Source organism: Pelophylax lessonae (assembly GCF_965119305.1).
Source record: "Pelophylax lessonae genome assembly, chromosome: 3".
Classification (NCBI taxonomy): Eukaryota; Metazoa; Chordata; class Amphibia; order Anura; family Ranidae; genus Pelophylax; species Pelophylax lessonae.
In genome coordinates this window covers 36,186,428-36,202,997 of record NC_138770.1, presented here as the reverse complement: position 1 = coordinate 36,202,997, position 16,570 = coordinate 36,186,428, and the positions used below count along the sequence as shown (strand labels likewise).

The 16,570-nt window shown below is 43.8% G+C and overlaps 3 protein-coding genes across 3 annotated transcripts in view; 2 read left to right on the top strand and 1 right to left on the bottom strand.

Moving 5' to 3' along the window:
* Positions 1 to 16,570, top strand: part of LOC309550702 (uncharacterized protein) — a 975,511-nt gene that overhangs the window by 304,009 nt on the left and 654,932 nt on the right. The window lies entirely within an intron of this gene.
* The window catches only part of LOC309550720 (uncharacterized protein), a 590,048-nt gene that overhangs the window by 163,823 nt on the left and 409,655 nt on the right, over positions 1 to 16,570 (bottom strand). The window lies entirely within an intron of this gene.
* On the top strand, positions 13,322 to 14,571 carry LOC309549974 (uncharacterized protein; the record flags this gene model as incomplete). The annotated part of the gene is made up of 1 exon (XM_082250450.1): positions 13,322 to 14,571. The coding sequence occupies one exon, from the start codon at positions 13,322 to 13,324 to the stop codon at positions 14,264 to 14,266; it is 945 nt and encodes a 314-aa protein (XP_082106576.1). The 3' UTR covers positions 14,267 to 14,571.

The window sequence follows — 16,570 nt, the reverse complement described above, 5'->3', positions numbered from 1 at the left end:
AAAATAACAATATTTTTCACATTTATTTATATGAAATTCCCCCAAAAAAAAAAATGTAAATATCAAAATTTTTTAACATTTTAGGCCAATTTGTTTTCTGCTACATATGTTTGGTAAAAAAAATTGCAAAAAGCGTATTGTGATTGGTTTGCGCAAAAGTTTTTGCGTTTACTAACTAAGGGAAAGATTTTTGTCATTTTTGTTTGTTTTTGTTTTTTTAACGAGTAATGGCGGCGATCTGCGATTTTTTTTTTTTTTTTTTTTTTTTTTTGCGGGACTGCGACATTGCGGAGGACAGATCGGACCCTTGACTGACATTTTTGACACTTTTGGGATTACCAGTGACATTACTACAGTGATCAGTGCTATACATATGCACTGTTACTGTAAAAATGACATTGGGAGGGAAGGGGTAAACTTTATTGGAGAGGGAGGGGTTAAGTGTGTCCCTAGGGGCGTGTTTCTAACTGTGATTGGATATGGCTTGATGTGTAAGAACAGAGATCAACGGTCCTACATAGTAGAACCGTATGATCTTCATTCTTACACAGGGGAGAATGACAGGCGGCTGTGTTTACATTAGCCGCCTGCATTTCTCCCGCTCTAACGGACGATTGTGTGTGCCCGGCGGACATCGGGTCCGCCGGGCACACGCGCAGGGGGGGGGTGGGGGTTCGCGGCGACGTAGACCTACGTTGCTTTGCCTGTGAGGGGCTGTCTGCCGCAGTAAATATACTGACGGCAGTCGGTAAGTGGTTAAGGTGTACATGACAAGCTGGCCATAGCGTTGTTGAGTGCTAAGAACACCTCGTGCTCAAAAGAATTGGTGTGCCTCCCTGGAGCCTGCAAAGGTAGATTTGGTAGATTTGTGTTTATGACATGCCGCATATATTCTCTACATTGTATTCTGGCATTTATCTATATATCACCCCCATACAATAATGAAATCTTCAAAATCCTACTAGCATATCAATTATGCTGCACAGAGTTACCACTGTTTATTATGGGAGATTTTAACTGCTGGCTAAATCCAACATTGGATAGACATCCCCCTGTTCCTGTAGGCCGCAGTCTTTTTTTAAGGAACTGGAGTGGGTTGATCCTTGGAAAGGCATGCATCCGGGGGAGCGGTGTTTTCCTGCTTCTCCAAGACACATACATCCTTGTCTAGGATAGACATGTCTATGTAATTCCCAAGCGGTCAGACATGTGAGTGACATTGCATATACCACTCGGGAATTTCTGATCATTCCCCGATGCTGGTGTGTGGGAGGTCTGGGCTGCTGAAGGCTCCTTGGAAGCCTAATGCCTTTTGGTTAAACCGTATACCTGTGCACTCTGGCATCGAGGAGGCAATTTCTGAGTTCTGGTGGCTGATCACCCGTGTATGGAGGCTGTTTGGGATACTTTCAAGGCCTTCTTGCGGGGCCGTTTCATATCGGAAATCCAGGCTGTTAAAAGGGAAACAGCGGCTCAGGGGGAAGGGGTGGAAAGACTGGTGCGTGACCTTTTTAAACCAAAGTCATTAATGATCCAACACAATTGAATAGGGAGTGGTGGCTGGTGGCTCAGGAGGAATTATCCCACATAACCAATCAGCTGTCGAGAGAAAGCGCTTCTTTAAAAGGTTGGCATTCTAAGGTTGTCTGCTAGCTAAGCTTGCTCACCCCCACCGGTCCTCCCCGGGTATTAGTGCTTTGAGAGATCGTAATGACAAGACAGTTACCACTCAAGAGCTGATCATGACTGAACTGGACAATTATTATTCCACCCTATAACTCTCTAAAAAAAGTCCCACTCAGAGGACCAACTGGTACAATATGTGGATGCTGTCCCTTTGCCATCGCTTTCTTCGGTGGACCGAGACATGTTAGATGCACCACTGACGTTGGAGGAGTTGAGGGGGGTGACTAGTCTATTCCCTAACTCGAAGGTCCCTGGAGTGGATGGGCTGCCAATAGAGGTGTACAAGACCTCTGGGGATGAGATCTTACCTAAATTGCTACAGGTGTTTAATGAAGCCAGTGCCAGTGGTTGCCTTCCTCAGAGTATGACCAGGGCTAATATTATCCTGTTGCCGAAACCTGGGAAGGATCCGCTAGATCCAGGGTCCTAGAGGTCCATTTCGCTTTTACAGAGCGAGATTAACCTTCCTAGCAGTATTCCCGAGTGTGGCACGGGGTTAATATTCAGTGCCAAAAGCAGTACCCCTGAGTCACACTCAGGATTACCCCAGAATGATACTCCCCTTCCCTGCGATCCCCCACCGTCCTCCCCAGCCTTCCTGCAGCCATCCTCCCGCTGTCCTCCTGCTGTGTGCTCGGCTGATGCCGCCACCTTCTTCCGGTTCCCTTCCCTACGAGCGCCGCGTCGCAGGGGGGTGGAACCGGCGGGAGATTAAAAAAAAAAAAAAAGTCATGATACAGTGTAATCTGTTAGGATTACAACTTGTGTATCGTGCCATTTCACCTAGAGGCTTTTCCAGTGCCCTGCCTATACTTTTTGCGGTACTTTGTGCCTGGAAAATTGATAACGTCCATGGCATCCAAAAAGCGCTCTTTTAGCTCAAAAACGCTTTTGGACGAACTGGAAAACAGCGACGGTGAATCGGAATTATTTGAAGAACTGAGCGAAAGCGATTCCTGGGAAAATCTGTCATCAGGTACTAAAAGTGACGACAGCGAGGATTCTGCAACTGAGCTCAGCGATGTGCGGACTTAGTGCTCTATTGACTGCGGTACGGATCAGGCAGCGCCCCCAGGATTCCCATTTACTGGAGCACCTGGTATGAAAGTTGACATTGACCATGACAACCCCTTGGCATACCTACAATTATTTCTGATTGATGAGGTTATTGAAAAAATAGTTACCGAGACAAACCGGTACAAAGAGCAACAATTGGCTATGCATCGGAAGTTTTCAAGATGCAGAAAGTGGGAACCAGTAACCAAAGATGACATTTGGAAATTTCTGGGCCTAATGATTCTTCAGGGAGTGGTGGGGAAACCCCTGCAGAAGTGGCATTGGACAACCAATACAATACTTGCCACTCCATTCTTTGGCACGGTCATGTCAGAGTACAGATTCTCCCTCCATAATGAAATATCTCCACTTCGAAAACAATGAAGAATTTGATAAAATTTATTATTATTACATTATAATTTATAATTTCGTGTTTCAAACGTTATCATACCCGGGATGTCTACTAGACTCTTGTTTGGACAGATTTAAGTGGGTTATTCCTAAGAATTACAGGCCTAAAATATAAAACAGATTTCCATGCAAAACAATGTACCCCTTTTAGCACAAAAATTCTGACATAATCAGACCGCCAGGAAGGTTAAGATACTCGCAAAGGCATTGGCCTTGGGACTAAACAAGGTTTTTGCATCTGGCTTTATGCAACAAAAATCTACATCAATTAACCTACGCAGACTATTGCTAAACTTACAATTTCCAGGGGACAATGTGGGTGACAGAGCATTGCTGTCGCTTATAAGGCCTTTGACAGCATTGAATGGAAGTACATTTGGTCAATAATGTGTAACTATGGCTTTGGCGAAGGGTTTATCTCATGGATTCAACTACTTATTATACCCCAAAGGCGGCCATTAGGGAAGCGGGCAGGATGTTGGCCAGCTTCGATCTCCACAGGGGAAGAAGACATAGCTGCCCCCATCCACCGCTCTTGTTTGCACTGGCTATTGAGCCTATGACTGCGCTCATTAGATCTAGTGCAAAGATTTGCGGGTTTAAGTATGGACAGGTACAAGAAAAACCTTTTTATACACAGATGATACCATGCTCATCTGTGATCCGTGGTTGGGGAATGAAGATGGCTTCCTCTTCTCCCATACCTTTATCCAGTGGCTGGACAGACGCATTCCTCCATCCACGCTCGTCCTGTGCAGAAACAGGTTCATCCAGGTGAGTCAGCACTTGCTGCATCCGCCATAAGACATCTGCATCCAAGACCGTGGGTGCATGTGAGCAAAGCACACTATTACTTTGCCATATTGTCGATTCTTCAGTCAGGATTTCTGGACTATCAGCTGGTTCTTCTGAATATTCCCAGGCAAGGGGAGCCCAGCCCTGGTGCTGAGCAGAGTCCAGCAGTCTTCTGTAGGCAATCTCCAACTCCCATTCCTGAACGGCCAGAAACTCCACATCTTCCAGTACCCAGAGCACTTCCGAGATGTTCAGAATCCTTTCTCTGTAATCCATAATTTCCACTAACCGCCACTCCAAATCACTCCCAAAGTTAGGGTCCCCTGACAGATTCTCGTACAACAGTCCCCAGCTGCCGTAGCCAAAGCCTTCCATTGGGCTGTCATCCGCTATCCAAGGGCATGTTTGGCATACATGCCACGTGAGGGCTCTATAGCTCTCTTCCAACCGCATCTCTGCCCAGACCAGCCTGCTTAACTCAACTGTCTGCTCCTTGTGCGGTGTATCTCCAAAAAAACTGCTCCCGCAATCCATACTACGACCAGTACCTTTTCTGGATGGATGGGAGGATTTTTTCCCTGGTGGTGCTGCTCATGGGCTAGCATTTCCTTCCAGAGATTCAAGTGCACAGAATCATGCCATCCTAGCAGGACCTGGTATGACACTGGTCCCCTGTGCTGTATCTGCATCTCTCGCAACCTCCTTATGAATTCCTCTTCCATGGCGACGCTGCATGGGTGTTAGCTCGCTCAATAATGTTACCGGTGTCTCAGAGCTGCTTCTCCTCGCACTAGGATCCCATCCCACCACTTGCCACCAATGTAACGGATCAACCAGCACCCCGATCGGGTACCTCCGTTGACGGATGCTCCTAGTGCTTCCCAAGGGCTCCAAGCACTCCACCAGACACTGTAACCACTTCAGACCCCACGAACTGCCACAGCTTGGTTAGGGTCTCACCGTCTCCTACCCACCCTGGACCTACGACAAGGCTCCAGGTTCCCGTGGGTGAACCTCTCTTTCCCCAGAAAGTGAAGCAGGAACAAGTACAAGCTCTTACACAAGCTCTTAGTGATTATCCAAGGGAGTATGGACATAGCAATCCCTTGTAGCATATTCCCCCAATGAGAGACAGAACTCTTGATTGAGGGTGAAGTATAACTCACTTTATTGAACAAGAAACATGCTTTTATACAGTTTTCCCCCACAAGGTTACCGCCCAGGTGGACCTTGTTGAAAACAGGCCCTGACATTCACAATCCAATGAAAACAGAGTTTTACACTCCCATACAGTGTACACAAAGATATACACTGTGGGACAACCGCCCCCCCCCCTTAGCAGCCAATCCACATACACATATACATCCTATGATAAGCTTATCTTAAGGCAGACAGAACAATGTGAGGTCATTAACATTTAACAATGAGACAGGCACAATCCACATTCCCTCCCAATACACAAACAATAAGGAAGTCTGCCAATGACAGTCTGTGTGTCTCTCTCACAGACAAGCACATAGAATACACTGTGTAAGGTGGTATTAAATCTTCATATTTCTATATGAAGATATGGTTGACAGATATTACTGTCCCACTTGAAGCATTCCAAACCATTAATTATCTGTCTTTCACTCATAGTGCTTGTTAGTACCGTCACAGAGGGTAATTACGAATTGGTTTTAGAGGTTACATTGTTACATAAGAAACAGAAAAAATGTGCAGCGCTAATAGCAATGAATATGATTAAACAAATAACACATAAAAGTCCAATCAAAAAATTAAATGGAAATTAGCAAAAAAGTCCATCAAAAAAATCCCAAGTGACTATTGTGATGAAGTAAGTCCAACAAAGGATAACGTGATCTTAATGTGCAGCAAATCCCAACACCAATAAAGATAAGTGGATTGCGCTCACCAGATGAATGGGACCCAGATACCATATAGCATATGGGCTTGTTGGAATATTTGTTGGATGTCCCAGCTTTATGTATCGACATCAATGGAATCCATATGGATCAGCAACGAATATGGACACACCAGATCTCAACTCCAACACGGATATAGATAAAAACCAAAGGGGGGACAGACATAGTGGAATACTGCTAAAATCGATTTATTAAAAGATAAAGCCGATACACTTACAAACATCCACAGGTAATAAGCATGTCAGGTATACATAGCAGGGCTGGCTGTAGTCCTCTTAACGCGTTTCAGCATAAATGCCTTTATCAAAAGATAATGCTAGCCTCCAAATGCCCACTATATATAATCTAAAGGATTGTTTGCTCCACCTGTAGGAAATCACCTGTATGAGCCGCATAGAACCTGTAATGGCGCCGGCGTGCATTCCAAGCCTCGCCATGATGGACCGCCAATAGTGCAACGTCACTTCCGGGACAAACCGGAAGTGACGTTGCTGGAACGCGGAGAACGCCAGGCGTGCGGTTCAAGACTCCATTTCGTGGTGTATCTCCATAGCAACTTCCGGAATAAACAGGAAGTGGCGATCTATAAACGAGCGATCGTGGATAAATGCACAATCACAATAGAAACTCAGAGAACACACCACTAGTGAAATCGTAGGTAATTTCCAACCCAGGGGGACAAAGAATAAATGTATTATTCAATAATTACATATTATATTGTATATATAATATAAACATGAACCAGCCAATTAAAAGCATATATCATGTAAAATCATACATAGAATGAATATCGGAACAAATTTAAAAAATGCATAAAATACAATTATAAGAACATAATAAAAAGATGTTAAAACCGGATAGATTAAAACACATCCTGGGTTTGTCCCGGAAGTGACGTTGCGCTATTGGCGGTCCATCATGGCGAGGCTTGCAACGCACACCGGCGCCATTACAGGTTCTATGCGGCTCATACAGGTGATTTCCTACAGGTGGAGCAAACAATCCTTTAGATTATATATAGTGGGCATTTGGAGGCTGGCATTATCTTTTGATAAAGGCATTTATGCTGAAACGCGTTAAGAGGACTACAGCCAGCCCTGCTATGTATACCTGACATGCTTATTACCTGTGGATGTTTGTAAGCGTATCGGCTTTATCTTTTAATAAATTGATTTTAGCAGTATTACACTATGTCTGTTCCCACTTTTGGTTTTTATCTATATCCGTGTTGGAGTTGAGATCTGGTGTGTCCATATTCGTTGCTGATTCATATGGATTCCATTGATGCCGATACATCCAGCTGGGACATCCAACAAATATTCCAACAAGCCCATATGCTATATGGTATCTGGGTCCCATTCATCTGGTGAGCGCAATCCACTCATCTTTATTGGTGTTGGGATTTGCTGCACATTAAGATCACGTTATCCTTTGTTGGACTTACTTCATCACAATAGTCACTTGGGATTTTTTTGATGGACTTTTTTGCTAATTTCCATTTAATTATTTGATTGGACTTTTATGTGTTATTTGTTTAATCATATTCATTGCTATTAGCGCTGCACATTTTTTCTGTTTCTTATATTATTGGTCACTTTTTTGTCTAGTGATTGGTGCTAGCTGCTTTTTCACTTCATTTGTTAGCGCAGTAATTTCTTGCTCCCCCATACATAGTTACATAGTTTGTGAGGTTGAAAAAAGACATCAGTCCATCCAGGTCAACCTATGATGTGTGTGTGTTTGCTGTTAACCGTACATTGAATACCATTACCATTGAGTAATGGGGTTTGGGATTATGGGCATATTCATGCAAGTCGTGTATCTGCTAATGGTTATGATTTATTATGTTTCTATGGATGTAATACTTTTATGCTTTTAAATCCATATGTTGTATTGTATTTTGACTGAGCTGGAGACTGTACTGCTGGCACAATTTTTCAGTTGTTCATTCAATAAAATTTTATTTGAGAAAAAATGATCACGACAATAAAGTCAGGATCCACCTCCATGCCTGGACCGGCTCAGCCTCTCAGCGAGCCACTGAGAGCCCGAGCCAGCAGCTCCAACCCTCTCTACAGCCCCGCGCTCCAGTAAATGCGGGGGGAAGAGCAGAGAGCAGGTGACTGACAGTCACCAGCTCTCTGCTTACCTAGCTATGAGAACCAAGTGATTGGCAGTGTTCATTTGCTCGGTTCTCAGTATTATAGAGGCACTGGGGGACAGATGCAGCTTTGGACCAATACTGCATCCACCTAGGTAAGTGTAATTCTTAAAAAAAAAAAAAAAACAACCCATACTTCTCTTTTAGGATCTATATACAGGTATGTTTATCACAATTAATGTTTTATTATATCTTTCAGAGTGGAAACCTTGGGGATTATAATGTTCTTAAAGAAGAGTATAAAGAGGAGGATGAGGAGTATGGAGTGATGGAGGAGTTTTCAGAAGGACACAAGGATATGATGGAGCTACCTAATACCTGGAACCCACCAGAGAGATGTCCCCATCCTCTGTATTCCCAGGATTCCAGACAGGAGGATCACGACGTCCCTCACCATTACAAGGTTAGTGGCATCTAGAACATGGACTTGTTAAGGTGATGTTGATTTTTTTTAAATATGTCACAGTATTAAAGGTTTATATTTTACAGATGACCTCTTCTATTATATTCTTGGTTTAGGGTGAAGATCTGATAGACATAAAAGTTGAGGTTAAAGCAGAAGAAGAGAGGTATATGAGGGATGATCAGCAGTCTATGGAGGAGGATGGAATAACAGGGACATTTATAAAGGAGGACACTCCTACAGAGATCAGCACAGGTGGGTCATTAACACGAAATACATTCCTCCACCCATACTGCTCACTGATTGGGCAAGGGCTGGGTGATATCAGCATGTAATCCCCTGGTCACTTTCCTGAGCTGTGTTCCCCGTCCTGTATTCCTCTTGGATATTCTTCCTTCTCTGTGCTGCAGACAAAATTTATGTATCTAGACTGGATTTATGGCGATTCTGGGGTTCAGCTGGCAGCACTCTGGGCGGGGGGCTAGTGGAACACAGTTTACCTTAGAGAGGTCAGGAAACTCCTTGTCCAGCTCCCCCGGCCCCTCCTATGTGTAAGTCACCCTGTGTCTATTAGGGGCACAGGGTGACTGAGAACCTCAGTCAGGTCTGTCCTAACCAGACTCATGGTACAGCCACACTGGACTCAGCATTTAATTTTACCCCTGTTATCCTGGGTTCTTTATGTGTGGTTTGTGTTGAAAGCATGGAGAGGCTCTTTCACTTGGGACAGTAATATATTTCTTGAGGGATATTTTTCAGGAATAAGAAGATAAATAATTCCACCTTTCAGACTGCTAGAATATTGTAGGAGTGTCTCAGACCATTGCTAGATAGTTTGAGGTGGGATGGGGATTGTTATGTGTTTAAGTGCCTGTAGTCCATTATTTTATTGTTTCTGTCTGCCTTGGGAGCAAACAATTATGGGATGTGTATGTGGATTATCTGCTAGGGGGAGGGGGATTTCTCCTACAGCCCTTCCTAAAAGCTGTTTGTGTGTCATGTTACTGAATGTAGTTTACCTCACCCTGTGTCATTATGCAAATAGGGGGGGGGGGGGTTGTCCCCTGAGTGTATATCTTTTTGTGCCTGTGTTTGAATAAAGGAAAGTCTGAATCACTAGACCAATAATCCGTGTTGGGGTCACAAGACAAGGTCGATGCCGGAGGAGAGTTTCATAGTCGGGGGTCACAAGACAAGGTTGCTTTCCAAACAGCAATAGAAGTAGCTCAAGTAGTAAGCAGGATCAGACCACAATAATGTGGCGACAGAAAGTGCAGAGGTAAGGCTTATATAGGAAGTTAATTGGAGGCGCAAGAAGTTCAAGGTTCAATAGCAATCTAGACACAAGCCAGGGTTGTCCAATAGATCAGGCTGGGATCTGTCCAGCATCCTAGAGAGCTCAGTAAGAACAATCAATGCTAGACACCGGAGAGGTCCCAGGTTCAAGCCCAGGTCCTGACAGTGACTGTGTGAGCCCAGCTACCCTGTCTTCTATCCAGCGGCTGAAAGGACACCAGGGGGAAGAACCCCCTGCACTTCTCCTCAGCAGCGGTTATGTTCTACGAGAGAGGCAGAGGTTGGCTGGGTGAGAAACGCTCTGTTCGAGACAATTTTGTTTTGGGGTACTGTGTGGGTATGGGCATTGGGGGACTTGAACTACAGACTCACAACAAAGTCAATCTGTTTGGGGTCTCCTTCTGTGTTAGTCTTCTGCTGAAAGGGGAGATATGTGAGGGGAGTCACTTTGGGTGGGGGGCTTGTGGAACCCAGCTTACCTTAGAGAGGTCAGGAAACTCCTTGTCCAGCTCCCCCGGCCCCTACTATGTGTAAATAGAGAGAGCAATCAAAATATCAAAGAACTAATTAAATTTCAATGGCAGCATGCATTCAGTGCTTTCACATCACACAAATGAATAACAGTAAAACGTAAATAATGCAGTGCCAAAGGTATAATAGTGAAAAAAGTGACAAAATATTCTTAAAATCTCATACAAAAAAAACGTGGATAGATCACATAAATTCACATGAATGGTGAAAGAAGTGACAAAATGTTCTTAAATTCCCATACAAGAAATGTGGATAGATCACATAAATTCACATAAATAGTGAAAAAAATGGAGGCAAAATATTGAAAAATAAATTATAATGTCCTCCTAATTGTGTAGTTAAAAAAAACTCAATATAATCCAAAATATAATATATATAATAAATGGTGCACAAAAAAAGAAAGAAGAGAAAAAGTCCCAAATAAAGTAATCCTTCTGTGCCGTGCTCAAATTACTATAAAGTGCTGGTGCTTCACTCCACACTCGAGTGCTCCGTGTTTACGTGCTCAATTTAGTGCTCTCTGAATGGCTTTTAATGAATAAAGTAAAACGTCAAAATAACTCACATTTAAAAGCGCTTAAGCAGTGCGGGCTGTAACAAACTTGTCAAACAGGAAGTGATCTGACCATCCTGGATCCGAAATACTCGAGCAGGCTCCTCCCCCCGTACGCGTTGCATCACTACTTTGACTACGTCAGCAGGGGTGGAGCCTCGAGTGCAATCAAAACCATCAGTTAAAACCAAAACCATTATATCAGTGACCATATTTAATGGTTTTGATTGCACTCGAATGTTTGGGAAGTGTTATGGGACCCCTGTCTGTTACTCCCATGCAAAGCGTTTTTTTCCGGGTTTCGATTGCTGGCATTTATCAGAAGAGGGGATATTTTTGCAAGGAAAGGGGCGGACACTTCCGGTCTGTATATTTGATAATGGATGATGTTGGTGGAGGCTCCACCCCTGCTGACGAAGTCCTAGTGTGGCTACAGGTATCAGCAGGGGGGCAGGAGAAGGCCCCAAAATATCTGCAAGCTTTGATTGGTATCAACAGATCTAAGGGATATATTTTCTTATAAAAGCTAAAATGTTAGCGGCAGAGACATGAAGAGAATTCCTTACATCTTTTGATCCCGCTGCTGCCACCAATCTGTCTTGGATTTGTATGCCAATGGCAACTAGCTCTGACCTCCCCACTATCTCTGGACACCACTAGAGGGAGACTCCACTCCAATCCAGCTGGCTGACTACACACAGGCAGATACAAATCTTACATACAATCTGGTGCACTCTAAGGGTTGGGGATCAGTCTAGCAATTAGCACACACTACTAGGATTCCTCCATATATCCTACAAGCTAGAACCCTGGTGTTAATCACTCTTTCCACTGTCCAGACACACAACAACCAATAGCCTGCCACCACCCAACAGTTTGTCGGTAGACTGGTCTGCTGGGCCATCACATACGCACAGATCTTGGTCTGGCAGATGTGCTAGTTTACAATTGGCATGCAATCTGCTAACATGCAGTGCAATTGCAAACCGACTGGCACGTAACTTAGACCGAGCACATAGACACTGCAATCCAACGATCTCTCCAGAGATATGAGCCCTAGCTTAGTACACAGAAGTCACTTATTCATTTTATAATCTAATATCCCGAAAGTGGGCAGTGCATAAAATATATACAAAGAAAAAGGAGTTACAAAAAAAGATAAAAAGACACACAATTGGCAATTCGCTATGAAAATAAAAAGGGATTAAAAACAGAAATAAACTTTACCAAAGTTTATCCTTTGACAGAAGCATGTCAGACACATCAGTACCTTCCCAGTAGAACTGGCTTCATGGAATAACAACGTTCATATTTCAGGTTCCCCAATTTATTGGAATATGGATGTGGGCTGGACTTTAGCCCTTGGCCAATCAACCCTCTGGAGTTTTCCCGTCTCAGCCCACAGGATGTTTTGTGTTCTGAAATTACCACAGTTAAATTTGCCCAAAATGGCGCTAATCACTATGTCAGGGATAGGATTTCCAAAACCAGCACATCGGTCCGATCGCGACAAGACCGATCACTTCCTGCCTACCGGCTGGCCGCAGTCAGGCACCATATAACGGTTTTTGTGTGTTTCTCTAGGATCCTACACAAGCAACAAATAAAGTTACATGTACTTGTAGCCCAACATGTGTACCATCAGAAGAAGTAATTATAATATTTTACCTTTTATGAGAGATAAAATATATTCCTTAGATCTGTTGATACCATAGTTTGCAGACATTTTGGGGCCTTCTCCTGCCCCCCCCTGCTGATACCTGTAGCCACACTGGCTAGGACTTTTTTTGAGGCTTCCGGAAGGTGGCAATCTATCTTTACTCGGATGGCAGACTTTTATTAGCATCTAAGTGTCAACTCGATCCTTGGAACCGGCCCTATCCTTTTCAAATGCTAATGAAAGAACATATGTGTATGACTGATCACTAAATACCATATCTTTATTAACTCCTAGAATTAAATTACATCTACAATTATGCTACCTCTAAAGATCACATCTCGCTAAGGCACAACTTTCTTACTCTTACATTTATGTTACACTGATGTGGGCAGAGTCCTGGTTTAGGGGAACCAATCTGCTTATTTCTAGTAATAATCTTTTTATTTCTATTTTAGTACATGGACAGGAGAAGAGGAAAACCTCAGAGGATTGTCTCACCTTGTCTACAGACTGTAAATTAGAAGATGAGGACATCACACAGTATAGTCCAGGAGAAAACCCAGCTACCTCAAATGTTTATCCGGCACCACACAGTGTAGATGGACCATCGTATTCCTCTTATCCTGAGGAACCTCAGACTGTGAAAGTGCATAAAAGAACTCACTCGGGTGAGAAGCCATATCCCTGCCCTGAGTGCGGAAAATGTTTCCATTCTAAATCCAATCTTAATGTGCATAAGAGGTCTCACACGGGGGAGAAGCCGTATTCCTGTCCCGAGTGTGGGAAAAGTTTTTCACATAAGTCAAGTCTTGACAATCATCATAGATTGCATACAGGGCAAAAAATGTATTCTTGTCTAGTGTGTGGGAAATGTTTTTCACAGAAGTTCAATCTTTACACACATCAGAGATCTCATACGGGGGAGAAGCCATATTCCTGTCCTGAGTGCAGTAAATGTTTTTCACAGAAGTCCCATCTTTACAGACATCAGAGATCTCACACGGGGGAGAAGCCATATTCCTGTCCTGAGTGTGGAATATGTTTTGCACAGAAGTACAATCTTTACAAACATCAGAGATCTCACACTGGGGAGAATCCATATCCCTGCCCTGAGTGCGGGAAATGTTTCCCATATCAATCCAAACTTAATGTGCATAAGAGGTCTCACACGGGGGAGAAGCCGTATTCCTGTCCCGAGTGTGGGAAATGTTATTCACACAAGTCACTTCTTTATGGACATCAGAGGTCTCACACGGGGGAGAAGCCGTATTCCTGTCCCGAGTGTGGGAAATGTTTTTCACAGAAGTCAATTCTTTATAGACATCAGAGGTCTCACACGGGTGAGAAGCCATATCCCTGCCCTGAGTGCAGGAAATGTTTCCATTCTAAATCCGATCTTAATGTGCATAAGAGGTCTCACACGGGGGAGAAGCCGTATTCCTGTCCCGAGTGTGGGAAAAGTTTTTCACATAAGTCAAGTCTTGACAAACATCATAGATTGCATACAGGGCAAAAAATGTATTCTTGTCTAGTGTGTGGGAAAAGTTTTTCACAGAAGTTCAATCTTTACACACATCAGAGATCTCATACGGGGGAGAAGCCATATTCCTGTCCTGAGTGCAGTAAATGTTTTTCACACAAGTCCCATCTTTACAGACATCAGAGATCTCACACGGGGGAGAAGCCATATTCCTGTCCTGAGTGTGGAATATGTTTTGCACAGAAGTACAATCTTTACAAACATCAGAGATCTCACACTGGGGAGAAGCCATATTCCTGTCCTGAGTGAGGGAATTGTTCCTCACTGAAGTCCTGTCTTCCTGTACATCAGGGATTCCACACAACCCTTGAGGTGTATTAGTGCCTTGAGTGCGGGAAATTTATTATATATGAATGTTGCTGGACATCACAGCTCCCATGTGGGAAAGAAGAACACCCTGATATACACCTCAGATATACTCCATGGCTGATCTTCATCATGTAAGAAAAACTTCATAAGGAGATCAGAGATCACCAAAGACATGGATGAAGTGTTGTACTGTGTTGGCCATTGATAGCAGTAGAAAAATAAAAATGGAGACATTACCTTTAATTGACTGAGTACGTTTTGTAGTGTAAGCTTGCACAAACACTTAGAGGTCCATTTTAAAAAGAAAAATAGTTGATCTAATGTGTTAAAGTAAATGTTAATACATAGATTATAATAATATATATATATACACTGCTCAAAAAAAATGTAAGTAACACTTTTTAATCAAAGTATAGAATCAATTAAATTCAACTCCTGGGATATTGATCTCTTCAGTTAAGTAGTAGAGGGGGGTTGTTAATCAGTTTTAGCTGCTTGCACTAGATGGGCAACAATGAGGCAACCTCCAAAACAAGAATGGTTTTACAGGTGGAGGCCACTTGCTTTTTTCCCCTACTTATCTTTTCTCTTTTCCACTAGGTTTTCATTTGGCTAGGGTAGCATAAGGCAATACCTGGACCCTACAGAGGTTGTGCAGGCATTCCATCTCCTCCAGGGTGGCACATCAATACATGCCATTGCCAGAAGGTTTGCTGTGTCTCCCAGCACAGTTTCAAAATCATGGAGGAGATTCCAGGAGACAAGCAGTTACTCTAGGAGAGCTGAACAGGGCCGTAGAAGGTCCTTGGCCCATCAGCAGGACCGGTATCTGCTCCTTTGTGCAAGGAGAAACAGGATGAGCACTGCCAGAGCCCTACAAAATGACCTCCAGCAGGCCACTTGTGTGAATGTCTGACCAAACAATCAGAAACAGACTTCATGAGGGTGGCCTGAGGGCCGACGTCCTCTAGTGGGCCCTGTGCTTACTGCCCAGCACTGTGGTGCCTGATTGGCATTTGCTATTGAACACCCGAATTGGCAGATCTGCCACTGGTGCCCTGTGCTTTTCACAGATGAGAGCAGGTTCACCCTGAGCACATGTAACAGACGTAAAAGTGTCTGGAGAAGCCATGGGGAATGTTGTGCTGCCTGTAATATTGTTCAGCATGACGGGTTGGGTGGTGGGTCAGTGATGGTCTGGGGAGGCGTATCCATGGAGGGATGAACAGACCTCTACAGGCTAGACAATGGCACCCTGACTGCTATTAGATATTGGGATGAAATCCTTGGACCCATTGTCAGACCCTATGCTGGGGCAGTGTGTCCTGGATTCCTCCTGGTGCAAGACAATGCCCGACCTCATGGGCAAGAGTATTTAGCCAGTTCCTGGAGGATGAAGGAATTGATACCATTGAATAGCCCCCCACCCTTATCTGACCTAAATCCAATAGAACACCTCTTGGACATTCTGTTTTGGTCCATTCAACGCCGCCAGGTTACACCTCAATCTGTTTAGGAGCTCGGTGATGCCCTGGTCCAGATCTGGGAGGATATACCCCAGGACACCATCTGTCGTCTCATTAGGAGCATGGCCTGACATTGTCAGGCATGCATACAAGGACATGGGGGCCATACACACTACTGAGGACCATTCTTTATTTTTTTTTTTTTCTTTAAACAAGCTTTATTGGAATTTTCAGTGTTACAACGAAAAGTACAATCAGAAAAACTCGATGAATCCTGTCAGGACATAAGATACTAAGAACAGCAATAATCATGTCCTAAAGACATAAGAGAACAAACCGAAAAGAAGGGGGGGGATCCATCATGAGTAACAACATAGGGGGGGGAATACCTTGGCCTAAGGACAGAAAGAAACTTGGAAGTTAAGCTAGAGGCATTCACATAGGGACACAGCTCACATAGACTCTCGCAATATCTCAGGTAGGGTTGGGGATGGCCTGGGGGTGTGCCCGCAAAAAGGGGGACCATTTGGAAAGGAGGTGTTCTGAGGAGCCTGAGCTGCTGCAATGACAATTCAGCAAAATGGACTAGCCTGCTGCATAATTTTTTCACTTTGATTTTTGGGGTGTCTTTGAATTCAGCCCTCTGTAGGGTGATAATTTTAATTTCCATCAATGTGGCATCCATTACCCAGTCCATACCAGTATAGATCCTAACACATTACCCAGTCCATACCAGTATAGATCCTAACACATTACCCAGTCCATACCAGTATAGAGC